The sequence below is a fragment of the Salmo salar genome, unplaced genomic scaffold, assembly GCF_905237065.1.
Source record: "Salmo salar unplaced genomic scaffold, Ssal_v3.1, whole genome shotgun sequence".
Taxonomy (NCBI): domain Eukaryota; kingdom Metazoa; phylum Chordata; class Actinopteri; order Salmoniformes; family Salmonidae; genus Salmo; species Salmo salar.
The window spans coordinates 60080-87943 of NW_025550321.1; the positions used below are offsets into that span (position 1 = coordinate 60080).

Here is a 27864-nt window from a genome sequence, read left to right on the forward strand (position 1 = left end):
GGTGCAATCTTACTGGCAGCAATATCCTTGCCTGTGAAGCCCTTTTTGTGCAAAGCAATGATGACGGCACATGTTTCCTTGCAGTTAACCATAGTTGACAGAGGAAGAACAATGATTCCAAGCACCACCCTCCTTTTGAAGCTTCCAGTCTGTTATTCGAACTCAATCAGCATGAGAGAGTGATCTCCAGCCTTGTCATCGTCAACACTCACACCTGTGTTAACGAGAGAATCACTGACATGATGTCAGCTGGTCCTTTTGTGGCAGGGCTGAAATGCAGTGGAATTTTGGGGGGGGAATTCAGTTCATTTGCATGGCAAAGAGGGACTTTGCAATTAATTGCAATTCATCTGATCACTCTTCATAACATTCTGGAGTATATGCAAATTGCCATCATACAAACTGAGGCAGCAGACTTTATGAAAATTAATATTTGTGTCATTCTCAAAAGTTTTGGCCACAACTTTATATAGACCAACGAGTGGCCATTGCTGTGGTGAGAGAACTAGGAGATTCAGTTTCTATAATCTCCCTCACTCTCTGTGTTCTGACACAAACGAGCCTGCAACTCTTCTCTCCAGCAGTTGCACTTAATCATTTATTTCCTTATAGAATCATAGCCCCGCAGGAAGGGTTAGGGTTAGGGGTTAGGGGTTATGGTTAGGGGCTAGGGTTAGGGGTTAGGGGTTATGGTTAGGGGTTATGGTTAGGGGTTGGGGTTAGGGTTATGGTCTAACCCTAATCATTTATTTCCTTATAGAATCATAGCCCCGCAGGAAGGGTTAGGGTTATGGTTAGGGTTATGGTTAGGGTTATGGTCTAACCCTAACCCTAATCATTTATTTCCTTATAGAATCATCGGCCCGCAGGAAGGGTGCTTGAGTTGGTGCAGCACCCGATACATTAAAATACATTTGCCAAAGTGATAGAATTACTTCTGTCTGTTCAGAAAGAAATGAAATCATTCAGATTACTACACCAGGAGTAGGCCTGTAATTTAGCCACAGAGGAGCAATAGCTTATATTTTTAAAATAGCTGTGGATTGTGTGTAGCCCAATCACAAGGCATGCCTACAAGTTGGGAACATGCGGCAAATCTGTCAGTGATGCAGCTACAACAGGGCTTTCGCAATATTTCAAATACAATCGCAGGTTGTTAAGCAAATGGATCCTGCTGAAAAGAGAAGATTATTCTGTCTGTAGGCTACCAAGTTATGAACTTCCAAATAGGCCTATTGAGCGAGCAGCATTGTTAAGGTAAGGGTTAAGGTTTAGGGTAGGAATGTGACTTCCGGGTTTGGAGCGAGTAGTCGTGCTGCACTTCGCTCCGCAGGTAATATTACATTTCATTACATTACATTGATCTGAGCAATTGTTTTTTAGCTAGCTACATAGGCGTCTTTGTATCAAAGATAATTGTGTAGTTTAGAGTAATTATCGAGGTTAGCTAGCCAGCTATTTTCGTAAGGTAAGGGTTAAGGTTAGGGGTTAAGGTTAGGGGTTAAGGTTAGGGGTTAAGGTTTAGGGTAGGGATGTCCCAAGGAACCCAGACAGCACTGACCCTCTCACAACGGGATGGAATGCATAGTATAACCTAAGATGAACGACTCAAGCAATTTACCATAGACCATGGGTTAACCGAGATTTGTTTTGTTTTCACCCCTATAATTAAATTGAGGATTCAGGATGCTAGAGCTGTCTTCTACACAAAGTTCTAAGGAAACAGAACTCAGATAGCTAGGCAGAGAAGAGGGTCGTATTTCGCAGATGATGTGGCCGGTTACATTCTGTATTACAAAACCCTTCAAATGGTGAGACTCTCCACCCCATTAGTCTTTCATTCAAAATTATATTATTTATTTAAAACAAAGTGCATAACTTAAATCAACAAACATATCTGATCAACAGCTGTGGGCTCATCGAGGCAGACTTTAGGGTAAACATTGTGTTCATGTTGTTTAAATGAAGATAACATAACGAGACTCCCAAATGATACCAAACACTAGACAGATAGCTGCTTGCCTCAGTAGGGTACATGGATGAAGATAATATGATAACTTAACATTGTTTGTCAGTTAAAGTGGTGGCTTTTCTGAAGATAATTAAGCTACATTGTACCCTGATCTTTGATCTGTATGTGCTTAGCCAACTCCTACTTTAGCCTACATACTGTAGATATGCATGACCAGGCTAACTATGGTAGCTGGGTATATAACAACTAAAACAGCGTAGAAACCATGCATAAAAGAAAGACAATGCCCTGAAACACAAACAACGGTTACCTGTTTGTTTGCATGTTGATCAAATATAACACTAAGGATAAGTTCACATTCAGCTTTGGGAGTATTACGAGGTAAAGCATGATTGTCCAAAGAGTAACTTCCACCAGGATGGATAAATATGTAAAAGTCGTTGCTTGGCTATCTGAAAGAGCCATGTGTGAGAGTGGCACGTCAACATGCATAGCCTGGGAGAACAGGTATGTATACTCACATACTCCTACACTTATCTTATCATGAAATAGCATAACGTTAAGATAACCAAACCTAAAATGTACGCTTGAAATAAAACATCAAAAGTAAATAAAAGAAAGACTACATGATCTAATCCCTGGAAAACTGAATCAGAGTGAACAGAACCCTGAGTAAAGTGACTTCTTTCGAAAGCCTGACTCACATTTTCTTGAGGTGGTGGTCACCAACCCCTGGTCCTAGGGAGCAACAGGGTGTGCAGGCTTTTGTTCCAACCCATCGTGAACACACCTGATTCAGCTAGTCAGTTCATCTTAATGACCTAGATTAGCTGAACCAAGTGTGTTAGTGCTGGGTTGGAACAAAACCTTGCATACCCTGTGGCCCTCAAAGACCATGATTGGTAACCACTGCCGTAAACAGAAGGATTCTCTGTTGTTTCTCATCTTCCTCTTAAAAGAGTCTGGTCATCATTGATTGCAGCCCAGCCTCTTCCTCCCCTCATTATCCTCAGTGGCCCAGCCTCTTCCTCCCCTCATTATCCTCAGTGGCCCAGCCTCTTCCTCCCCTCATTATCCTCAGTGGCCCAGCCTCTTCCTCCCCTCATTATCCTCAGTGTCATTGTTGTGTGCCCAGCTTGCCTTAAGAGGGGTGAGCTCTGGTGCAATCACATCTCCATCCTAAACAAATGTGAACACAAACACACAGGGATACCAGTGTAAATTTTAAACATTGGGAAAATACTCTGTGTGGTGCAGGTAAGATGGTGATAGCTAGCTGGCTTGGCCTTGCACTGTCATCTTCCCCACACAATGTAAAAACGCTAAAAGCTTGAGGTAAAATGATATATAAAGGAAAGAGCGAGGCCTCCTGACCTGAGGTTTGGAGAAGTTCATATCCATACACCACTGGACAAAGTTCTTCTTAGCTGCCTCCATGGTCCTCTCATCAGTCTTCTTACAGTAGACCCTGATAAGCTGCTCAGCAAACCTTTCTGGCAGCAGCTTGGACACCTACAGGAACAACAATTGCCTTATATCATGTTTCCAAGCTCCAAAAATGATTGGATAATTCTAAAATAGGTATACGTAAGTGCATTGAAGTAGTGACCTGGTCCTTGCTGATCTGGTAAGCTTTGGTTGGGTCGTTCTTACAGTAGAAACGCATGTTGTTGATGGGGTTCTTCTCCTTCATACCCCAGTCCATGTTGATGATCTGATGGAGAGAAAGATAGGGAGGAGAGATGGACATGCAAAGAGATACCCATTTTCAACAGAGCAACTGGTAACAAAGGGTTACCTATAGAGAAGGCGGGGGGGGATGGTATGGTAAAATGTATTCAATCAGTTCCCTGATTGAGGTGAAAAGACTGGACACTCACATGGACAACAAAGTCCTCTGGCTGCAGAGTAACATGTTTAAGGTCATTCCGAGGCCTGGACCTCGCCACACAGCCTGCCCACTCCAGGAGCTTTTTCTGGGGGAAGAGAAGACGAGGATGAGAGGCACACAGGGGCGGAAATCACGACCCCCCATCCTGGGAAAAATATGATTTGTCCCCCCCAATATATCACTGAAACATAACTATGTCATTTAAATAATATTAATAATACGCAATGAAAGCAATTGTGCTGATTATAGACACTTAATAGCGCGTTTTTAAGTTTCAAAAGATTGCGACACCCCGCCCTTTGCCTCACAATGGTTTGATCCATTGCCAGTTCCTTAGCTTGCTAGGTAACAGAGAGGTCGTATCTACTGTCTGAAAGGCACTCAATGCACGTAACTGCCGTGAGGTTCATCCAGTCAATCGCGTGCACACACACTAGCTGAATATGCAGAGCTAGCGCGCAAATATTAACTATTAAGCTAGCTAGTACCAATTCCATTTATGTGGCCTCGTCAAAGATGGAATCAGCATGCAGATGATGTAAGTTACTGCTTCAAAGTCCCTGTGATAAGGTTAGCGATAAACTGAAGTCCAAACTGAACAGAACTACACTCTCTTCTACCATTGTCTTAAATATATTTAATGGTCTCGTTGCAAAAGCTAAATTGTCGCAAGGGAACTTTTATTTATTTATTTTATTTCACCTTTATTTAACCCGGGTAGCAAAGATTATAGCAAACACCACTGAAACTGAATTGGTGCTCGCTAGCTTTGCAAATTCAGCTATTGTTGGAAGCCAGCCAATATGAAACAAACTATTAAAATTACAAAAGGTTGCAGCATATGTTGTGTAAATGGTGAACTCATACAGCTGTCAACTCTTGTCATTTTAATCTGTTTCACATTTGCTAGCTACCTTTTAGATCGAAGCCCAAATAGAATGATTGAAGATGATAGAAGCCCATCTCCTACTGTAAATAACCTACACACTGTGTGTGTAGCCAGCCAGCCAGCCAGCCAGGTAGAAAAATGGCAGAAAAATAAAAGACGGACATCAGAGTATTTTTCAATACACCAAAACGCAAAGTAAGAACCCTAGTAGCCTAATATCTCAGACTAGTTGATAAAATGTTCATAAGAAAGAAATGAAATTCTAATGGAAATGTTTCACAATGATGTCATTAGGCAGAGCAGGCAACAGATGGCACACAGATAGCAGAGTTGGGGACAGATATGCAGGGACAGACTGGCAGAGACAGGGAGTCTCAGGTAAGTTTGTTGAGTCTTTGTTTGGCAACATTATGAAAGGTTCTCAATTTGTTTGACTTGTAAAATAGGAACATAATTGGAAAATGCCATGGATACCCCCACTCTCAACTTAAACTGGTGACTGAACTAAGATTTGTTAAAGGCAATGGTATTGCTGTTGTGATTAGTTGTGTAGTTTTGGGTACCGGTAGTTAGGAGTACGGCAAACACCTTATTTCTTTGGTTCCTCAATATACATTTACCATATTACAATGTAGGCTATGTGTTACAGCACTACTTTTGGTGTCCCCCTCAGGAATGGCTCTTGAGAAAATCTCATGTAATTGTCCCCTCCAAAGTGGATATCAGATTTTCGCCCCTGGAGGCACATAATATGAATCTCGTAGAAAGCTCTGCTAGTAAGCCCTGGAAGGATATCCTCTCTCCAAACACACGCACACACACGCACACACACACCTGTGAAACCTCCACGCGCACCTCAGTCTGGGTCTGTCCCACACACTTGTAGAGGCGTCTGCAGGTGATGTTTTGAAGGATCTCTCTGGCCTCAGCCAGCTTAGAGGACGACGAGTACAGAATCTGCTCAAACATATTGTCTACAGGGGAAGGGAGGAGAAAGGGAGAGAGACAGGTGAGAGGGAGAGACAAGGTGATAAGGAGCGTGGGAAGATGAGAGGTAATCATGCAAACCAAACCCAGCAGTAATTGTATGGACAGGAATGTACCACACAAAGAAAACAGGTATGGCAAACCCAGCCTGTTTGGACAGCCTTGACGCCTGGCATAAAACTCTCAAAGCTCTGGTTGTCTGGGTAAGTAGAACAGACCAGAGCCATTGTACACTTTATATTTCTATGGGGTTGAACGGACCAGTGAGTTTAGTGTAGGCCTCCATGTCGTCTATTGCTGCGGAGATGGTGAACATCTTTCCCCCTGAACCTTGAATCTGGATGTGGGGGTTCGCCTTGATAAAGGCCTCTGTGATCCTGAAAAAAGACAATATAACATCTCATTTTCAACATATAACATACAGCAGAAAAAAAACTCAATTTCTGAGAACCTGTATGAATGTATAAAAGATAGGAAATAAAACAGATATACAGTACCAGTCCAAAGTTTGGACACACCTACTCATTCCAGGGTTTTTCCCTTTGTTTTCTACTTTGTAGAATGATAATGAAGACATCAAAATTAAGAAATGTTAAACAAATCAAAATATATTTTATATTTGAGATTCTTCAAAGTAGCCGCCCTTTGCCTTGATGACAGCTTTGCACACTCTTGGATCCTGGGGTAAACGTTGAACATTGTTATACTCAGAGTATAGGAACATTAGTTACAAAGGAGACATGAGGGGTCCATAATGAAGCTTGGGAGGGATATCATGTCTCTCAGGATTGGGTTAGAGGTTAGTTTAACATGGATCCAGATATCATGTCTCTCAGGGTTGGGTTAGAGGTTAGTTTAACATGGATCCAGATATCATGTCTCTCAGGGTTGGGTTAGAGGTTAGTTTAACATGGATCCAGATATCATGTCTCTCAGGATTGGGTTAGAGGTTAGTTTAACATGGATCCAGATATCATGTCTCTCAGGATTGGGTTAGAGGTTAGTTTAACATGGATCCAGATATCATGTCTCTCAGGATTGGGTTAGAGGTTAGTTTAACATGGATCCAGATATCATGTCTCTCAGGATTGGGTTAGAGGTTAGTTTAACATGGATCCAGATATCATGTCTCTCAGGATTGGGTTAGAGGTTAGTTTAACATGGATCCAGATATCATGTCTCTCAGGATTGGGTTAGAGGTTAGTTTAACATGGATCCAGATATCATGTCTCTCAGGATTGGGTTAGAGGTTAGTTTAACATGGATCCAGATATCATGTCTCTCAGGATTGGGTTAGAGGTTAGTTTAACATGGATCCAGATATCATGTCTCTCAGGATTGGGTTAGAGGTTAGTTTAACATGGATCCAGATATCATGTCTCTCAGATTGGGTTAGAGGTTAGTTTAACATGGATCCAGATATCATGTCTCTCAGGATTGAGTTAGAGGTTAGTTTAACATGGATCCAGATATCATGTCTCTCAGGATTGGGTTAGAGGTTAGTTTAACATGGATCCAGATATCATGTCTCTCAGGATTGGGTTAGAGGTTAGTTTAACATGGATCCAGATAGCATGTCTCTCAGGATTGGGTTAGAGGTTAGTTTAACATGGATCCAGATATCATGTCTCTCAGGATTGGGTTAGAGGTTAGTTTAACATGGATCCAGATATCATGTCTCTCAGGGTTTGGTTAGAAGAAACCACACTTTGAAACCAAGATAAATAAAATAAAAGAATGATAGTAAAAAGCTTTGGAGCACATTGAATTAAATTCTGGGAAAAAGGCAAACTCAGCACCATAATTCATTGAAACAGATGGCTCATTCATCACACAACCAACTGATATTGCCAACTACATTAATGATTTTTTTCCATTGGCAAGATTAGCAAATTTAGGCATAACATGCCAGCAACAAACGCTGACACTACACATCCAAGTATATCTGACAAATTATGAAACGACAATAATTATACTTTTGAATTCCTTAAAGTGAGTGTGGAAGAGGTGAACAAATTATTGTTGTCTATCAACAATGACAAGCCACTGAGGTCTGACAACTTGGATGGAAGTACTGTGGATAACAGGGGATGATGTTGACACATCTTCAATTTGACCCTACTAGAAAGTGTGTGCCCTTAGGCCTGGAGGGAAGTTAAAGTCATTCCGCTACCTAAGAATAGTAAAGCCCCCTTTACTGGCTAAAATAGCCGACCAATCAGCCTGTTACCAACCCTTAGTAAACTTCTGTAAAAATAGTGTTTGACCAGATACAATGCTATTTCACAGTAAACAAATTGACAGACTTTCAGCACGCTCATAGGGACACTCAACAAGCACAGCACTTACACAAATGACTGATGATTGGCTGAGAGAAATTGATGAGGAAATGATTGTGTTGTGAGACTTCAGTGCAGATTTTGACGTTATCGATCATAGTCTGCTGATGGAAAAACGTATGTGTTATGGCTTTACACCCCCTGCTATAATGGCTTTACACCCCTGCTATAATGTGGATAAAGAGTTACCTGTCTAACAGAACACAGAGGGGGTTCTTTAATGGAAGCCTCTCCAACATAATCCAGGTAGAAGCAGGAATTCCCCAGGGCAGCTGTTTTTTCGATCTTTACTAATGACATGTCACTGGCTTTGAGTAAAGGGTTAGGGTTAGGCTTTGAGTAAAGGCAGTGGCATGCTGTTAACCTGTTGGGGCTAGGGGGCAGTATTTTCACGGCTGGATAAAAAAACGTACCCGATTTAATCTGGTTACTAATCCTACCCAGTAACTAGAATATGCATATACTTATTATATATGGATAGAAAACACCCTAAAGTTTCTAAAAGTGTTTGAATGGTGTCTGTGAGTATAACAGAACTCATTTGGCAGGCAAAAACCTGAGACATTTTCTTCCCCTGGTTTTGTCGCACCTGGACTACTGTTCAGTCGTGTGGTCAGGTGCCACAAAGAGGGACTTGGGAAAATTGCAGTTGGCTCAGAACAGGGCAGCACGGCTGGCCCTTGGATGTACACAGAGAGCTAAAATTAATAATATGCATGTCAATCTCATGGAAGAGAGATTGACTTCCTCATTACTTGTTTTTGTAAGAGGTGTTGACAAGCTGAAGGTACCGAGAAGTATTGACATGTTGAATGCACCGAGCTGTCTGTCTAAACTGCTGGCACACAGCTCAGACACCCATACATACCCCACAAGACATGCCACCAGAGGTCTGTCTAAACTACTGGCACACAGCTCAGACACCCATACATACCCCACCAGAGGTCTGTTTAAACTACTGGCACACAGCTCAGACACCCATACATACCCCACAAGACATGCCACCAGAGGTCTGTTTAAACTACTGGCACACAGCTCAGACACCCATACATACCCCACAAGACATGCCACCAGAGGTCTGTTTAAACTACTGGCACACAGCTCAGACACCCATACATACCCCACAAGACATGCCACCAGAGGTCTCTTCACAGTGCCCAAGTCCAGAACAGACTATGGGAGGAGCACAGTACTACATAGAGCCATGACTACATGGAACTCTATTCCACATCAGGTAACTGATGCAGCAGTAGAATCAGATTTAAACAGCTGATAAAAACACACCTTATGGAACAGCGGGGAGTGTGAAATAGGCACATACACAAGATAACAGATTTTTCGTTGTAGATGTGTAGTAGTGGAGTAAAGGCCTGAACACTCAGTGTGTTGTAGATGTGTAGTAGTGGAGTAAAGGCCTGAACACTCAGTGTGTTGTAGATGTGTAGTAGTGGAGTAAAGGCCTGAACACTCGGTGTGAATTCTGTAACGAATGTATTGTAATGTTTTTAAAATTGTATAACTGCCTTCATTTTGCCAGACCCCAGGAAGAGTAGCCGCCGCCTTGGATCCATAATAAATACAAGATACAAATACCCCCACACACAGGGCATGAGTGGTCACTGAATGGTTTGATGAGCATGAACATGATGTAAACCATATGCCATGGCTGTCTCAGTCACCAGATCTCAACCCAATTGAACACTTATGGGATATTCCACCACAATCAACAAAACAACAAATGATAGAATTTATTGTGGAAGAATGGTGTCGCATCCCTCCAATTGACTTCCAGACACTTAGAAACTATGCCGAGGTGCATTGAAGCTGTTCTGGCTCGTAGTGGCCCAACAGCCTATTAAGATACTGTGTTGGTGTTTACTCTATTTTGGCAGTTACCTATATTAAAACACCTGCTGAGGTGAGAGTACTTACATTGTCTCTATGATGTTGCCCACCTTGTGCTGGTAGGCTCTTCTATGCAGGCAGTTGCGTGTGTGGAACATGTCATACAGATTACCCACTTCCTGTATGTGGACAACACACATGGATATCACCACTAAACTAGGTTAATCCCTAACTACTTTACCAATAATGAAAAGTTGAAGGAAAACATAAATGAAGGGAATGAATGGGAGGTGTAATCGAGGGCCAAGCTGAAGCATTTACCTTGTCTCGGGTGCAGATGTGCTTCTTCCCGTCCACCTCACACACACGGGCAAACTTGAGAAAGCGACGGTAGTCAAAGTTATTTTGGATACCCAGGTGGAAGCAGTCCCTGTGGGGTGAGAAAGTGAGGGAGTCTCTGTTGGTTTTGTCTGGGTTTTCCTTTACCTGTCAAACTGTTTTTGATGTATCCATTATGTTAAAATGTTGTTTAAAAATAAAAATAAATAATAATTTCAATGTTCTTGTTGTCATTTATGTAAAAAAAAGATCTCACTAAACAAAATGTAAATGTTTATGCATTTCCTCGAGACTAGGGTTGCAAAGGGTCGGAAACTTTCCCGGAATTTTTCCATGGGAAGTTAAGCCCGGGAATTTTGCTTAAATTCATTAAAAAAAAGTTATTTTATAACAGTGAACCTTTTTTATGGGATACACATTAGGCAATTCTAGGTCTTGTGGCATATTTTGGTTAAACTATCCCCAATTCAATGGAATTGCAACCCTCTGCATGCACAGTGCATTCTTCCATCACATGTACAGCTGATTCTCAAGATCTGGTACTCTAATGAGATGCTATTGAGCCCACACTACTACACTGTCTGAGCCAAGGACTACATGCTTTCTGGTAAGTTTTGATTACAATACTGGGTGGGGTGAATATATTTTATGACAGATTATTTTTGGTTAACTAGTAAATAGTAGCCTACATCAAAGTGTGTTTAAATCATTTCTAACTTGTTAACAATTTCTGCTAGTTATTGCTACTATGTGGGTTTTAGCTTGAGCCTGTTAATTCAGCTGTTTTCATACATGTTTCATTTTAAAACATTTATCTGACAAATGAGTTGTTTAATCTAACTACTTAATTATTTATCTGTATATGGAATTGTATTTGTTGTTCTTTTACTCATGTTTTTCTAATCTTCACAGGAAAAGGCCACAGGCACTATCTGATGTGTGGAGACATTTCACTGCAGCTAATGTAGAAGGACAAGCTGTGTACATTTGCAAATACTGTTCCAAATCATATGTGAGACAGAATAGCAACAACAAAAAAACCAGAAAAACACATGTCAAAAATGTTATAAATTGATTAGCATTTTAATGAGGGAAATAAGTATTTGACCCCCTCTGCAAAACATGACTTAGTACTTGGTGGCAAAACCCTTGTTGGCAATCACGGAGGTCAGATGTTTCTTGTAGTTGGCCACCAGGTTTGCACACATCTCAGGAGGGATTTTGTCCCACTCCTCTTTGCAGATCTTCTCCAAGTCATTAAGGTTTCGAGGCTGACGTTTGGCAACTCGAACCTTCAGCTCCCTCCACAGATTTTCTATTGGATTAAGGTCTGGAGACTGGCTAGGCCACTCCAGGACCTTAATGTGCTTCTTCTTGAGCCACTCCTTTGTTGCCTTGGCCGTGTGTTTTGGGTCATTGTCATGCTGGAATACCCATCCACGACCCATTTTCAATGCCCTGGCTGAGGGAAGGAGGTTCTCACCCAAGATTTGACGGTACATGGCCCCGTCCATCGTCCCTTTGATGCGGTGAAGTTGTCCTGTCCCTTAGCAGAAAAACGCCCCCAAAGCATAATGTTTCCACCTCCATGTTTGACGGTGGGGATGGTGTTCTTGGGGTCATAGGCAGCATTCCTCCTCCTCCAAACACGGCGAGTTGAGTTGATGCCAAAGAGCTCCATTTTGGTCTCATCTGACCACAACACTTTCACCCAGTTGTCCTTTGAATCATTCAGATGTTCATTGGCAAACTTCAGACGGGCATGTATATGTGCTTTCTTGAGCAGGGGGACCGTGCGGGCGCTGCAGGATTTCAGTCCTTCACGGCGTAGTGTGTTACCAATTGTTTTCTTGGTGACTATAGTCCCAGCTGCCTTGAAATCATTGAAAAGATCCTCCCGTGTAGTTCTGAGCTGATTCCTCACCGTTCTCATGATCATTGCAACTCCACGAGGTGAGATCTTGCATGGAGCCCCAGGCCGAGGGAGATTGACAGTTCTTTTGTGTTTCTTCCATTTGCGAATAATCACACCAACTGTTGTCACCTTCTCACCAAGCTGCTTGGCGATGGTCATGTAGCCCATTCCAGCCTTGTGTAGGTCTACAATCTTGTCCCTGACATCCTTGGAGAGCTCTTTGGTCTTGGCCATGGTGGAGAGTTTGGAATCTGATTGATTGATTGCTTCTGTGGACAGGTGTCTTTTATACAGGTAACAAGCTGAGGAGCACTCCCTTTAAGAGTGTGCTCCTAATCTCAGCTTGTTACCTGTATAAAAGACACCTGGGAGACAGAAATCTTTCTGATTGAGAGGGGGTCAAATACTTATTTCCCTCATTAAAATGCCAATCAATTTATAACATTTTGACATGCGTTTTTCTGGATTTTTTTGTTGTTATTCTGTCTCTCACTGTTCAAATAAACCTACCATTAAAATTATAGATTGATCCTTTCTTTGTCAGTGGGCAAACGTACAAAATCAGCAGGGGATCAAATACTTTTTCCCCTCACTGTAAATGTGATCATACTTTTTATTCACAAATGCGAGTGAAATGCTTGCACTGTGGAGCCCTGACCACCCACCAACATGGCTGGTGAAATAGACATCTTACCTGCCAATGCCAAAATCTACCCGCATTTGGCAGGTGTTCATTTTAGGCCCTGAAGATAATTTAAGAAAAGTTGCCCATAGTGCACTATTTTCCTAATATACTCCAATGGTCCTATGTATTGTTACATCTCTAATATAGCTTACTCCAGAAATGATCATAGTTTCTAAAAGGGATAAACTCCAACTGGGGGACTCACCTGGCAAAGTAGTCCCACTTGTCCACGTCGATGCCGTTCCTTTTGTTGGCCACAATCTCATAGAGGAAGGACTTCTTCTCTGGTCGGCCCTTATATGGCCACTGTGAAGAGAAAAAGAACAGACTCAGAATCCTGTGAGAACCGAGCATGAAACTCCAAATTAAATTCAACCCGTAGACAATTAACTGCTAGAAAGCATAAATAAATCATATTCATGAAGTAATATTGATTGATGTTTGTTGACTGATTAATGCTGATAGATGATTGTAACGTTTACCGCCCCAGCGGTGAAGGTTTCAGTGAGGAGGCAACAAGGGTCAGAATGGCATGCTGCCGGATTTCAGGCGTTGATTGAGGTCTGGTTTCATTTGAGAGCTCTACTATGATTTGATTTATTCAGTTTACCCCCAATTTATATTTTCTGTTTTGTTATCGTCATCTTTGGGCCTCTTCACCGAAACTTCTACCGCTCGGGCGGTCTCTGTTACCATCGGTGTCAGAAGTGGGGAAACGAACCCACGCCTACATGATTCTTAAATTGATTGATTGACTAACCGGCTCACTGGCTGGCTGATTTACTCCCTGGCTGAGAAGGACAGTGTTCTGTGGTCCAGCAATCTGCTCCTTGATGAAGACCAGGTCATCAGGAAGGACCAGGCCATGCTCCTTCATCACCGGCTCTAAGGCGTTCTCACGCACCAGGTGGTCAAACATTGCCAGGGACGCCTCCTCGTGCTGCAACACACACAAGGTGAGCGTACACACAAATACAGGTGACCTGCACATTTTTGAGCAAACACAGGAAGATATAGACACAAACATCAGACATGGAGAGCGAAAAAGAAACAGAATGAGGAAAGAAAGGTCTTACCTTCCACTTAGATTCTGGACGCACTTTAGGGATGAACATCCCATCAAACATATGGGAGAAAGGACCATGACCTGGAGAGTGAGAGATATCACATTTATGAGACAGTAAGATTGAAAAAAGTGTGTATATATATATATATATATATATATATATATATATGTGTGTGTGTGTGTGTGTGTGTGTGTGTGTGTGTGTGTGTGAGACTCACCCAGGTCGTGACAGAGACTGGCGATCTGGACACACAATATGTCTCTATGGGAGATGAAGAGCTCTGGTTGTCTCTCATTCAACTCCTGGACCAGCAGACCTGCCAGGTAACCCACCCTGAAACACACAACCACAACAACCATAACAACCATTTTCCAACTCATGAAACCTGCTAGGTAACCACTGGGAACTGAGAGCTTAAGGAAGAGGCTGAAAAGGATTTTTCTGTTGTGCCTGTTCAAATCAATGACAAGACAAATTTCTTCAGCCTCCTGAGGTTGAATATTGCGCCTTCTTCACCACGCTGTCTGTGTGGGTGGACCATTTCAGTTTGTCCGTGATGTGTACGCCGAGGAACTTAAAACTTTACACCTTCTCCACTACTGTCCCGTCGATGTGGATAGGGGGTGCTCCCTCAAGTCCACGATCATCTCCTTTGTTTTGCTGACGTTGAGTGTGAGGTTATTTTCCTGACACCACACAAACACTTTGAATGCAGGGTAGCGCCTCTAAAACCACATAGACTAAATCCCAATTTGCGCATTACACTCTGCATCATGGATTTAAAAAGGTGTACACACCCTCTATAGGTCAAGCCCACACACCTTTAAACTATGAAGTGCTCAGGCACCCACACTTGTACTCTATGCTAGTGCAAACTTACACACACTCCTACATACCCTATGGAGTGTTCAGGCACCCACACTTGTACTCTACGCTAGTGCATACTCACACACTCCTACATACCCTATGGAGTGTTCGAAGCGGTTGTGGGAGGCTCCAGGGAAGACGAAGTATGTTCCTCCCAGCTGCTTAATGTGGCGGAGCCTCTGGAACTGAGGGGTGTCGATGATACAGACCAACAGAGGATGCATCTCTATATGTCCATGGATGGGGTCAATAAACACCTACAGGAGACAATAATACATCTTAGTGCTGATACTACTATTCCTCTATTGTTCCCTCTCTGGAATAGAAAAGGGTGCATCTCTAGTTATGTGGCCGTGGGTAGAGTAGGGTCATTACACTTGCAATAGAATTGAAAAACATTATAAAACAGGGAATAGAGAACATGATGGAATAGAAAAACAGCTATTACTCAGGGTGTTTTACTTCTTTCACCATAATAAATAAATAAATTAAATGAAGTACAATGTGGTTGAGGTGATTTTCTCTCCCATGGATTATTCTCTCTCTCTCCCTGTCCGTCAGTCTCTCTATGTGGGCTCAAAGTCAATGTTTCCCCTTTTGCTAATCATTTTCAGGATGGTCAAACGTTTTCAGTGTAAACTTAAATGACTAAAACCAGATATAAAGTATGTAGAAAAGACAGTGGAGCAATATTGTTTTTTAATAAGATCATATTTAAGAACTAACAATCACCAAAATAAAAAATAGACAAATCAGGGAGAATCTGAAATGTTGGGGCCTCCATGTATTTTGTTATAATGTTTGAGTCACTCAGATAGCATAAGAACAAGGCATAATGTTAACTCAGCCCCATGGCAAAGTGTGTAGAATTGCAGGATATTAACTTTGAAACTGCAACTTTTCTCTCAGCACAATGACAAATATGTAGAACAGCAGGAAACTAGCTTTAAACTTTAAAATGGTATTTCTGACCCATAGTAAAATGTGTAGAATTTCAGAAAATTCAGATTAAAAGAGCAACACTTGGGCTCTGCAGCCAAAAGGGCCTCTAAAACCTCTATTGTGTCCCCTGGTCTCTGCAGCCAAGAGGGCCTCTAAAACCTCTATTGTGTTACCTTGGGCTCTGCAGCCAAGAGGGCCTCTAAAACCTCTATTGTGTTACCTTGGGCTCTGCAGCCAAGAGGGCCTCTAAAACCTCTATTGTGTTACCTTGGTCTCTGCAGCCAAGAGGGCCTCTAAAACCTCTATTGTGTTACCTTGGGCTCTGCAGCCAAGAGGGCCTCTAAAACCTCTATTGTGTTACGTTGGCCTCTGCAGCCAAGAGGGCCTCTAAAACCTCTATTGTGTTACCTTGGGCTCTGCAGCCAAGAGGGCCTCTAAAACCTCTATTGTGTTACCTTGGGCTCTGCAGCCAAGAGGGTCTCTAAAACCTCTATTGTGTTACCTTGGTCTCTGCAGCCAAGAGGTCCTCTAAAACCTATATTGTGTTACCTTGGGCTCTGCAGCCAAGAGGGCCTCTAAAACCTCTATTGTGTTACCTTGGGCTCTGCAGCCAAGAGGGCCTCTAAAACCTCTATTGTGTTACCTTGGCCTCTGCAGCCAAGAGGGCCTCTAAAACCTCTATTGTGTTACCTTGGTCTCTGCAGCCAAGAGGGCCTCTAAAACCTCTATTGTGTAACCTGGGTCTCTGCAGCCAAGAGGGCCTCTAAAACCTCTATTGTGTTACCTTGGTCTCTGCTGCAATCTGCCACAGCTTCTTCAGGCAGTGCAGAATCTGCAGCCGTGTGCCAAGAGGCCTGAGGAGAGAGAGAGAGAGTCAGTTCATAATCATGACACCAAAATCAGAACATCACAATCCTCAAGAAATTGACTAAGAGAAATATGTCACAACAAATCAACCAAAATTAGAAGGTGCACATTAGATTGGAACACGGAAATGACCCCACCCCATACTGAAACCACACCACACATACCTTATGCCCATATTCTCCAGATGTGTCTCTGTGAGGTATCGTAACCCCACTCCTGTTATCTGTTGCTCTGTGTGGGGGAAAACCAAACAAAAAGGACAGATCATCTTTCCTGTGTGCAAGTCTACCAACCTTCTTCTTCATCAGATGAATTCAGTTATTTGGCTGGAACAACCTTGATGCTGGGCACTAACAGATACCATAGAGAAAGTAAGGAGGGTAGATTGTGATGGGGGATGGATGGGTGGTTACTTAGCCCAATAATGGATTAAAGAAGCCTTATGGTCGGGGTGGGAAATGTACTTTTTGGTCTACCAACAGTAGTGGCTGGTGGATGCCCAAATTTTACCAGACACATTTTGGGGGCAAAATTCATAAAGAAATCACAGAAAATGCATGCACATGTTTTGTAATGTTAAAACACTTACTGAATGGTTGTGAAATTGATTGAAAGTGATTTCAAAGAAAAGAGCGCAACAGATCGAGACAGACAGTAGTGGATATCAGTGTGTGTTCCAGCCGGCAAGGTCTCCATATTTCACTCTCTTGTTTGAACCTATGCTGCACCCCACCCCATTTTCACCACCGTAATGTTGAAAATATTCTCTTACAGAGCTGAACACACACACACACACACACACACACACACACACAATGGGCTTTGGATCCCAAAAATATTCTCAGAAATGCGCTGTGTGACCACCTGCCAATGTGGATGGAAATATTAGACCTTCTACCTGCCAATGCCAAAATGTACTAACATTTAGCTGGTGGCTGGTGTTAATTTCCCACCCTGCTTATAGTCCAAGGACCTTATATGTTCAGTTTAAAAGGTTGAATTGGCTCTGGAACCCAAAACAGCCAAATACTCCATCTAAACGTAAATCGATTCTCGATTGCGATACGGTTCTAGAAACATAAATCACATCAAAATAATTTCACAACTGAAAAATACAGACTTACTGTACACTGTTTTAACAGAGTTGCAGCAGGCAGTACTTTCATATCACATCAAAATACAGAGTTACTGGACACTGTTTAATACAGACTTACTGGACACTGTTTAATACAGACCTACTGGACACTGTTTAATACAGACCTACTGGACACTGTTTAATACAGACTTACTGGACACTGTTTAATACAGACTTACTGGACACTGTTTAATACAGACCTACTGGACACTGTTTAATACAGACTTACTGGACACTGTTTAACACAGACTTACTGGACACTGTTTAACACAGACTTACTGTACACTGTTTAATACAGACTTACTGGACACTGTTTAATACAGACTTACTGGACACTGTTTAACAGAGTTGCAGCAGTATTTTTCAGTAACAAGATGTTTGTGGTGTCCGTCTTCCGGTTACACACAGGTGTTTCGAGACACAGCTAGCTAATTAGCACAGGTAGACTATTCTGTTGTAGTCTGATGGCTGATGGGGAAAATGGTGGAAGTGAATGCTGAGTTTGAATCAAGCAGCACGTCGAGCAAAGGTTGATGAAGATTAATGTTCTGAATGGACAACAGTAGTGTCAAACTGGAACAAAAAAAGAAATTGTCAAAAATTGGAGTGAAGGATACGTCTATGAATGGTAACGAATCGCTTCCTGTTGGGATGCGTTTGTTGAGTAAGGATGCATACAGTATTTGGGAAACCCACTTGAGGTGTTGAAAATAGTGAAGTGTGTGCTGGGAAAAGTCAAGACTGTCAGAGTGACCAAGAGTGGTCTTATTTTGATTCATTGCAGTGGGCCTTAATAAAATAATCCGGACAACAAAAGTTTTGTACTTTGAACTTCGGAGTAGAGAGCCCGTCAAAGGAGTCATCTCAGGGGTGACGACAGATGTTCAGATTTAATACCTGAAGAGAATTCCTGGTGTGGTTGGTGCCTGGAGTCTGACTAACTGGGTGAATGGAGAAAGAGGAAAGACACAGGAGCTCCCCAGAGCTGAGTACCGGCACCTCAAATGTTCTATTGCTTGAGCTCCTCTTCCTCTTATAGAATATCAGCTCAAAAGTATAGTGGAGCTCCTGCACCTCAATATAAACAGTCCCAGCACCCAAAATGAGTACCAGAACCTATTTCAGTCCAAGTCAAGCACTGATAAGAAGTAATCTGGTAGGCATATTTTATAATGAAAGGAAGAGAGCTGGAAAGATTTTTAAAATACATTGAGGAACTATTGTAATTCTCAATGGATGTAAAAACAGACGTTTGTTTGCTTGCTATTTGAGGTGAAGAAAACATTACTTTGAGAAGCTCCACAGGTGGTGGTGCGATAAGCAAATCAGAAATACTATCAGTTCCCCAAATGTGCACATGTATATGGGTTAGGGTTAACCCACATGTATATGGGTTAGGGTTAACCCACATGTATATGGGTTAACCCACATGTATATGGGTTAGGGTTATCCCACATGTATATGGGTTAGGGTTATCCCACATGTATATGGGTTAGGGTTATCCCACATGTATATGGGTTAGGGTTATCCCACATGTATATGGGTTAGGGTTAACCCACATGTATATGGGTTAGGGTTAACCCACATGTATATGGGTTAGGGTTAACCCACATGTATATGGGTTAACCCACATGTATACGGGTTAACCCACATGTATACGGGTTAGCCCACATGTATACGGGTTAGCCCACATGTATACGGGTTAACCCACATGTATACGGGTTATCCCACATGTATACGGGTTAGGGTTATCCCACATGTATACGGGTTAGGGTTATCCCACATGTATACGGGTTAGGGTTAACCCACATGTATACGGGTTAGGGTTAACCCACATGTATACGGGTTAGGGTTAACCCACATGTATACGGGTTAGGGTTAACCCACATGTATACGGGTTAGGTTAACCCACATGTATACGGGTTAGGGTTAACCCACATGTATACGGGTTAGGGTTAACCCACATGTATACGGGTTAGGGTTAACCCACATGTATACGGGTTAGGGTTAACCCACATGTATACGGGTTAGGGTTAACCCACATGTATACGGGTTAGGGTTAACCCACATGTATACGAAATATGGCCGTGTGGGAACCCTATCCACAACCCTTTTTTTTTTAAACAATTATTTCTCCCTGCTATGCTTCCAAAACCGTACCGCAAGCGATGCATGTTAATGTTCAGACCAGTAGTATACTGGAGGTGATGGATTTGTTACTGTGTAGTTAAATGTTTTTGCACCAAAGAAAACAACAATACAGATAAAAATGAATAAATAAACGGTGTGCAGGTGTAGTTAGAAGCTCAGGGGCTTGTATAAAAACCACACCACCAAAAACTATATACAATACGTACAGTTGAAGTCGGAAGTTTACATACACCTTAGCCAAATACATTTAAACTCAGTTTTTCACCATTCCTGCCATTTAATCCTAGTAAAAATTCAGTTAGGATCACCACTTTATTTAAAGAATGTAAAATGTCAGAATAATAGTAGAGAGAATGATTTATTTCAGCTTTTTTTCTTTCATCACATTCCCAGAAGGTCAGAAGTTTACATAAACTCAATTAGTATTTGGTAGCATTGCCTGTAAATTGTTTAACTTGGGTCAAACGTTTCAGGTAGCCTTCCACAAGCTTCCCACAATACGTTGGGTGAATTTTGGCCCATTCCTGACAGAGCTGGTGTAACTGAGTCAGGTTTGTAGGCCTCCTTGCTTGCACACGCCTTTTCAGTTCTGCCAACAAATGTTAATTAGGAATGAGGTCAGGGCTTTGTGATGGCCACTCCAATATCTTGAATTTGTTGTCCTTAAGCCTTTCTGCCACAACTTTGGAAGTATTCTTTGGATCATTGTCCATTTGGAAGACCAATTTGCGACCAAGCTTTAACTTCCTGACTGATGTCTTGAGATGTTGCTTCAATACATCCACATTTTCCTACCTCATGACGCCATCTATTTTGTGAAGTGCACCAGTCCCTCCTGCAGCAAAGCACCCCCCACAAAATGATGCTGCCACCCCCGTGCTTCACGGTTGGGATGGTGTTCTTCGGCTTGCAAGCCTCCCCTTTTTCCTCCAAACATAACGATGCTCATTATGACCAAACAGTTCTATTTTTGTTTCATCAGACCAGAGGACATTTCTCCAAAAAGTATGATCTTTGTCCCCATGTGCAGTTGCAAACTGTAGTCTGGCTTTTTTTATGGCGATTTTGGAGCAGTGGCTTCTTCCTTGCTAAGCGGCCTTTCAGGTTATGTCGTTTCCCCCAGCATCTTCACAAGGTCCTTTGCTGTTGTTCTGGGATTGATTTGCACTTTTTTCGCACCAGAGTACATTCATCTCTAGGAGACAGAATGCGTCTCCTTCCTGAGCGGTATGATGGCTGCGTGGTCCCATGGTGTTTATACTTGCGTACTATTGTTTGCACAGGTGGTACCTTCAGGCGTTTGGAAATTGCTCCCAAGGATGAACCAGACTTGTGGAGGTCTACAATTTTTTTCTGAGGTCTTGGCTGATTTCTTTTGATTTTTCCCATGATGTCAAGCAAAGAGGCGCTGAGTTTGAAGGTAGGCATTGAAATACATCCACAAGTACACCTCCAATTGAGTCAAATGATGTCAATTAGCCTATCAGAAGCTTCTAAAGCCATGACATCATTTTCTGGAATTTTCCAAGCTGTTTAAAAGGCACAGTCAACTTAGTGTATGTAAACTTCTGACCCACTGGAATTGTGATACAGTGAAATATAAGTGAAATAATCTGTCTGTTAACAATTGTTGGGAAAATTACTTGTGTCATGCACAAGGTAGATGTCCTAACCGACTTGCCAAAACTATAGATTGTTAACAAGAAATTTGTGGAGTGGTTGAAAAACGAGTTTTAATGACTCCAATCTAAGTGTATGTCAACTTCCGACTTCAACTGTAGTTGGCCTAGCTAGGGTACTATAGTTCAAAGGACAATGTAAATTAGTCTTTAGGGTAGTGCGAACGGCCCAGTACATCACTGGGGCCAAGCTTCCTGCCATCTAGGACCTCTATACCAGGCGGTGTCAGAGGAAGGCCCTAAAAATGGTCAAAGACTCCAGCCACTCAAGTCATAGACTGTTCTCTCTGCAACCACATGGTACCGGAGCGCCAAGTCTAGGTCCAAGAGGCTTCTAAACTGCTTCTACCCCCAAGACATAAGACTCCTGAACATCTAATCAAATGGCTACCCAGACTATTTGCATTGCCCCCCCTCCCCTCTCCACACCACTGCTACTCTCTGTTGTCATCTATGCATAGTCACTTTAATTAACTCTACCTACATGTACATACTACCTCAACTAACCGGTACTGTTATTTTTTTACTGCTCCTCTTTATTACTTTTATCTCTTATTCTTATCCGTATTTTTTTAAACCGCATTGTCGGTTAGGGGCTCGTATGTAAGCATTTCACTGTGAGGTCTACTACACCTGTTGTATTCAGCATTTCACTGTGAGGTCTACTACACCTGTTGTATTCAGCATTTCACTGTGAGGTCTACTACACCTGTTGTATTCAGCATTTCACTGTGAGGTCTACTACACCTGTTGTATTCAGCATTTCACTGTGAGGTCTACTACACCTGTTGTATTCAGCATTTCACTGTGAGGTCTACTACACCTGTTGTATTCAGCATTTCACTGTGAGGTCTACTACACCTGTTGTATTCAGCATTTCACTGTGAGGTCTACTACACCTGTTGTATTCAGCATTTCACTGTAAGGTCTACTACACCTGTTGTATTCAGCATTTCACTGTGAGGTCTACTACACCTGTTGTATTCAGCATTTCACTGTGAGGTCTACTACACCTGTTGTATTCAGCATTTCACTGTAAGGTCTACTACACCTGTTGTATTCAGCATTTCACTGTAAGGTCTACTACACCTGTTGTATTCAGCATTTCACTGTAAGGTCTACTACACCTGTTGTATTCAGCATTTCACTGTAAGGTCTACTACACCTGTTGTATTCAGCATTTCACTGTAAGGTCTACTACACCTGTTGTATTCAGCATTTCACTGTAAGGTCTACTACACCTGTTGTATTCAGCATTTCACTGTAAGGTCTACTACACCTGTTGTATTCAGCATTTCACTGTGAGGTCTACTACACCTGTTGTATTCAGCATTTCACTGTAAGGTCTACTACACCTGTTGTATTCAGCATTTCACTGTGAGGTCTACTACACCTGTTGTATTCAGCATTTCACTGTTTTTTTTTCAATTTGATTTGATTTTAGCAATTACTCTGCTGCTGGGTCAGCAGCATCATGTGTATGTAGCTAGTTAGAGAAGACATGCAAAACAGTGATCAGTCAAATATCATGTGTATGTAGCTAGTTAGAGAAGACATGCAAAACAGTGATCTGTCAAATATCATGTGTATGTAGCTAGTTAGAGAAGACATGCAAAACAGTGATCTGTCAAATATCATGTGTATGTAGCTAGTTAGAGAAGACATGCAAAACAGTGATCACAACAATCGAACCTGTGAATTTCTCCTCCCATGCCCCGAGACCTTCCTGACGCAGGTATCTGCAAGTGTCCTCGACATCGCACTGCCTTAAGTCCCCGTCCCGCGACAACCCGGTATAAACGCTCTGCTCCGGGGTTTTGAAATGGTCACTGTCAGCGGTCGGTAAATCTTCTCTGGAACGCTTTCGCTTATCCATATTGATCGGTAATAGAAAAGCGCCGGTAACACAATAAAGCAGTACTCTCGATCACTACTGTAAGTCGCTCTGTCTGCTAAATGACTAAAATGTAAATGTCAAAAATGGTAAACCACACCTTCTTCTTTGGGATTGGGTTGGCGGATCGTAGCCAACTTTTAGGCGCATACACTGCCACCTAATGTATTGGAGTGTGGAGCCAGTCACAGCCTACCGACATGAACGTCCGGTAATACAAAATTGGGAAAAAGGAAAATGACCCTGCCAACTATTAGCCCTCATGAAACTCTCCACATTTCACTATTTAAAATATTCTGCAGTAAAACCTTGCAATACCAAGTATTTCTCTACAGCTGCCACCACAACCTCTATTTCTGTGACCTACATTCTATTTCAGCAGTTAACAACTATGAATACTAAGAAACCCACTTTACTGAAGCACATATTATTCCTATCCCACTCTATTGGTCTCTGCCTACTCATCCTATCAGGATCCCTCACCCTGTACCCATCTTCCTCTACCACTCTCTTCACATTGTTACTCAATTTGAGTCATTTGTGACTCACAACCTGGATTCGGACTTATGTAGCAAATTTAGAAATTGTGTTTTTTATATTGGATCATTTATATTGGATCATTTATATTGGATCATTTATATTGGATCATTTTATATTGGATCATTTATATTGGATCATTTATATTGGATCATTTATATTGGATCATTTTATATTGGATAATTCCGACGATACCCCCGGACAGGGCCGGGGGTATCGTCGGATGGGGCCACAGTGTCTCCTGATCCCTCCTGTATGCCTCCAGTATTTAGGCTGCAGTAGTTTATGTGTCGGGGGGCTAGGGTCAGTCTGTTATATCTGGAGTATTTCTCCTGTCTTATCCGGTGTCCTGTGTGAATTTAAGTATGCTCTTTCTAATTCTCTCTTTCTCTCTTCATGGTCCTAGGACCTGAGCCCTAGGACCATGCCTCAGGACTACCTGACATGATGACTCCTTCCTGTCCCCAGTCCACCTGGCCGTGCTGCTGCTCCAGTTCCAACTGTTCTGCCTGCGGCTATGGAACCCTGACCTGTTCACCGGACGTGCTACCTGTCCCAGACATGCTGGAACCCTGACCTATTCACCTGACGTGCTACCTGTCCCAGACCTGCTGTTTTCAACTCTCTAGAGACAGCAGGAGCGATAGAGATACTCTCAATGATCGGCTATGAAAAGCCAACTGACATTTACTCCTGAGGTGCTGACTTGTTGCACCCTCTATAACCACTGCGATTATTATTATTTGACCCTGCTGCTCATTTATGAACATTTGAACATCTAGGCCATGTTCTGTTATAATCTCCACCCGGCACAGCCAGAAGAGGACTGGCCACCCCTCATAGCCTGGTTCCTCTCTAGGTTTCTTCCTAGGTTCCTGCCTTTCTAGGGAGTTTTTCCTAGCCACCGTGCTTCTACACCTGCATTGCTTGTTGTTTGGGGTTTTAGGCTGGGTTTTTGTACAGCACTTTGAGATATCAGCTGATGTAAGAAGGGCTATATAAATACATTTGATATGATTTGCTTTGAAAGTTGATAAACTCGTTTTGCTCTCTGAGCGCACACTTGATGCTCTGACTGATGATTTATTTACCTCTGGATAACATGAAAACAGCCTAACCAGCTCTGCTGGCAACAACTTCATTACGCTTTTTTGCAGATGTTTACTGACACCGGCCATATTCAATGGGTATATTCAATGGGTAAACAATGAACCTAGCTAGGTAAACAACGTGTAAGATCACACACGTCACATAACGAGCCAGCCAGCTAGTTAAGGGAAACTGACCTGACCTCAACCCCCTTGAGGCATAATCCAAAGATCTCCACCCGCTTCCCCTAACACATTCCACAGCCATCTGTCTCCTACAGATACCATTAACTTCTGATGTAAAAACCAGTCTCTTTCACTCTTTTATATCAAATCAAATCAAATTTATTTGTCCCATACACATTAGCAGGTGTTAATGCAAGTGTAGCGAAATGCTTGTGCTTCTAGTTTTCGACCGTGCAGTAATATCTAACAAGTAATATAACCTAACAATTCCACAACAACTACCTTATTATACACACAAGTGTAAAGGAATGAATAAGAATATGTACATAAAAATATATAAATGAGTGATGGCCGAACGGCATAGGCAAGATGTAATAGATGGTATGGAGTACAGTATATACATATGAGATGAGTATTGTATGAAAACATATAAAGTAGCATTGTTTAAAGTGGCTAGTGATACATCTAATTACATCAAGATGGCAAGATGCAGTAGATGGTATAGCATACAGTATATACATATGAGATGAATAATGTAGGTTATGTAAACATTATCTAATATAAATAATATAAAGTGGCAAGTGATAAATTGATTACATCAATTTTCCCATTATTAAAGTGGCTTGAGTTGAGTCAGTATGTTGGCAGCAGCCACTCAATGTTAGTGATGGCTAACACACCTCTCTATCGCTCCTGCTGTCTCTAGAGAGTTGAAAACAGCAGTCTGATGGCCTTGAGATAGAAGCTGTTTTTCAGTCTCTCGGTCCCAGCTTTGATGCACCTGTACTGACCTCGCCTTCTGGATGATAGCAGGGTGAACAGGCAGTGGCTCGGGAGGTTGCTGTCCTTGATTATCTTGAACTTATAAATCCATTTGAAGATAGAATTCTCCCCCTTCCCTCCATCTAGGAAGTCTATTGTCCATCTACCTGCTAGAACAGCGGGAACGTTTCCCTAGTCAGAGCCATTATAAATGCAATGCCCCTTAGTGTTGCTAGGTGCTACCCAGTGTGGCGGGGGTCAACCCCCTCTCCCTCCTCCCTTCCCCATGGGCTAGGTCTGTCTTCTGTGCGCGGAGCCCATCCCGTGCCCCCTGCTCTCGTGCCTTGAACCTCGCTCGCTTTCAGTGGATACAGCTGGAGAACTGAAATCCCATTGTGCTATCTCAGTGGATACAGCTGGAGAACTGAAATCCCATTGTGCTATCTCAGTGGATACAGCTGGAGAACTGAAATCCCATTGTGCTATCTCAGTGGATACAGCTGGAGAACTGAAATCCCATTGTGCTATCTCAGTGGATACAGCTGGAGAACTGAAATCCCATTGTGCTATCTCAGTAGATACAGCTGCAGAACTGAAATCCCATTGTGCTATCTCAGTGGATACAGCTGGAGAACTGAAATCCCATTGTGCTATCTCAGTGGATACAGCTGGAGAATGAAACCCATTGTGCTATCTCAGTGGATACAGAACTGAAATCCCATTGTGCTATCTCAGTGGATACAGCTGGAGAACTGCCAGCCACTCGGGAGCCATGACCAATATGACCAATATATATTGTCATGCTAATAACAGCGTTAATAATATATCTGTGGGATTATCCAACAGGCTTTTATATCATTCTAAATTAATAATAATAATCGCTTTGTTTTAAATAATAACAATACTTTGGAGATTTCGTTTTTCAAATAATGTAAAATGAGCGAGGAAAAAAGCCAGTCTTGAACATGGGGTGAGACATTGTTACTAATTTGTAAATAAAGCCAGTTTGTTATTTAGAATGATTTATTTCTGTTTTTAGAAGGAGAGAAACCAAACACCAACATTCATCTCATGGGTCTCCCAGTCGAGGCCGGCACAGGTATTGAACCAGCATCTGTAGCAATACTGCAGTGTCTTAGACAGTTGAGCCACTCAGGCGCTGTACAACGCGACCGGTCGGGAGTGGGCTACAGTACTACAGGAAGAGCAAAACTATCCTAACAAAATAAAATAATAAAAACCTTAGTGTAACAACAGGTTTAGTAAGTAATACTGAAGTGCTGCACATTTATCAGTTTCTATTTAGGGTTATGTTGCCCATTCATTGTCAGTTAGAGACACAGTAGGACCCAAAAGCATAATCAGGTCTCTAACTCCCCCTTGTGGTGGTCTGGAGCAATGAAGTGGTGACGCAGGGTACCGTACTAAACCACAAATTAACTCCAAGTCCGGCAGCATAATTGCAACATTTTTAGTGGAGCAACCACTGTATGCTCACTTACACCAACAGATGTACACACAGACATGTTGTTGAGCTGTGTATTTACTGTCACTTTGTGCATCTCTCTTTCAGATCTGCCATGTACTCCACCACTACCTGACAGCCTTACCCAGAAGACACTGGGCCTATCAAGACTGACACAGCAGAGATGGATGGCTGACAAGGAGAAATAAAACATGCACACACACACATTATCCACAATGTAAATACATTGAAATGACTTGTTTATTTAATGTTTGCTCTGTTTTATTTTAGGATTGTAGATATCTACTCCTTCATATCCATTCTCAATATCAACATAATTACCCTAAATATCTATCAAATCA

The 27864-nt window shown here is 42.2% G+C and overlaps 1 protein-coding gene across 5 annotated transcripts; it reads right to left on the bottom strand.

The window, feature by feature from the left end:
* Positions 1–2572: 2572 nt before the first annotated feature.
* LOC123739282 (deoxynucleoside triphosphate triphosphohydrolase SAMHD1) lies at positions 2573–23575 on the bottom strand. Of its 5 annotated transcripts, XM_045713717.1 has the most exons (18): positions 23263–23575; positions 16770–16836; positions 16523–16592; positions 14893–15053; positions 14147–14262; positions 13939–14009; positions 13623–13802; positions 13068–13168; positions 10245–10353; positions 10011–10102; positions 6001–6116; positions 5587–5726; positions 3853–3948; positions 3582–3686; positions 3347–3484; positions 3083–3151; positions 2995–3048; positions 2573–2960 (listed from the first exon to the last, which is right to left on the bottom strand). In XM_045713717.1, exons 1-17 carry the CDS (start codon positions 23444–23446, stop codon positions 3016–3018), a joined length of 1848 nt encoding a protein of 615 aa, XP_045569673.1. In that variant the 5' UTR covers positions 23447–23575; the 3' UTR covers positions 2573–2960; positions 2995–3015. The 5 variants fall into 5 exon arrangements, 4 of the variants coding, with proteins under 4 accessions (XP_045569673.1, XP_045569672.1, XP_045569674.1 ...); XR_006767655.1 differs by having other exon boundaries at positions 2995–3151; positions 23263–23573; XM_045713716.1 differs by having other exon boundaries at positions 2573–3048.
* Between the last annotated feature and the right edge of the window lie 4289 nt (positions 23576–27864).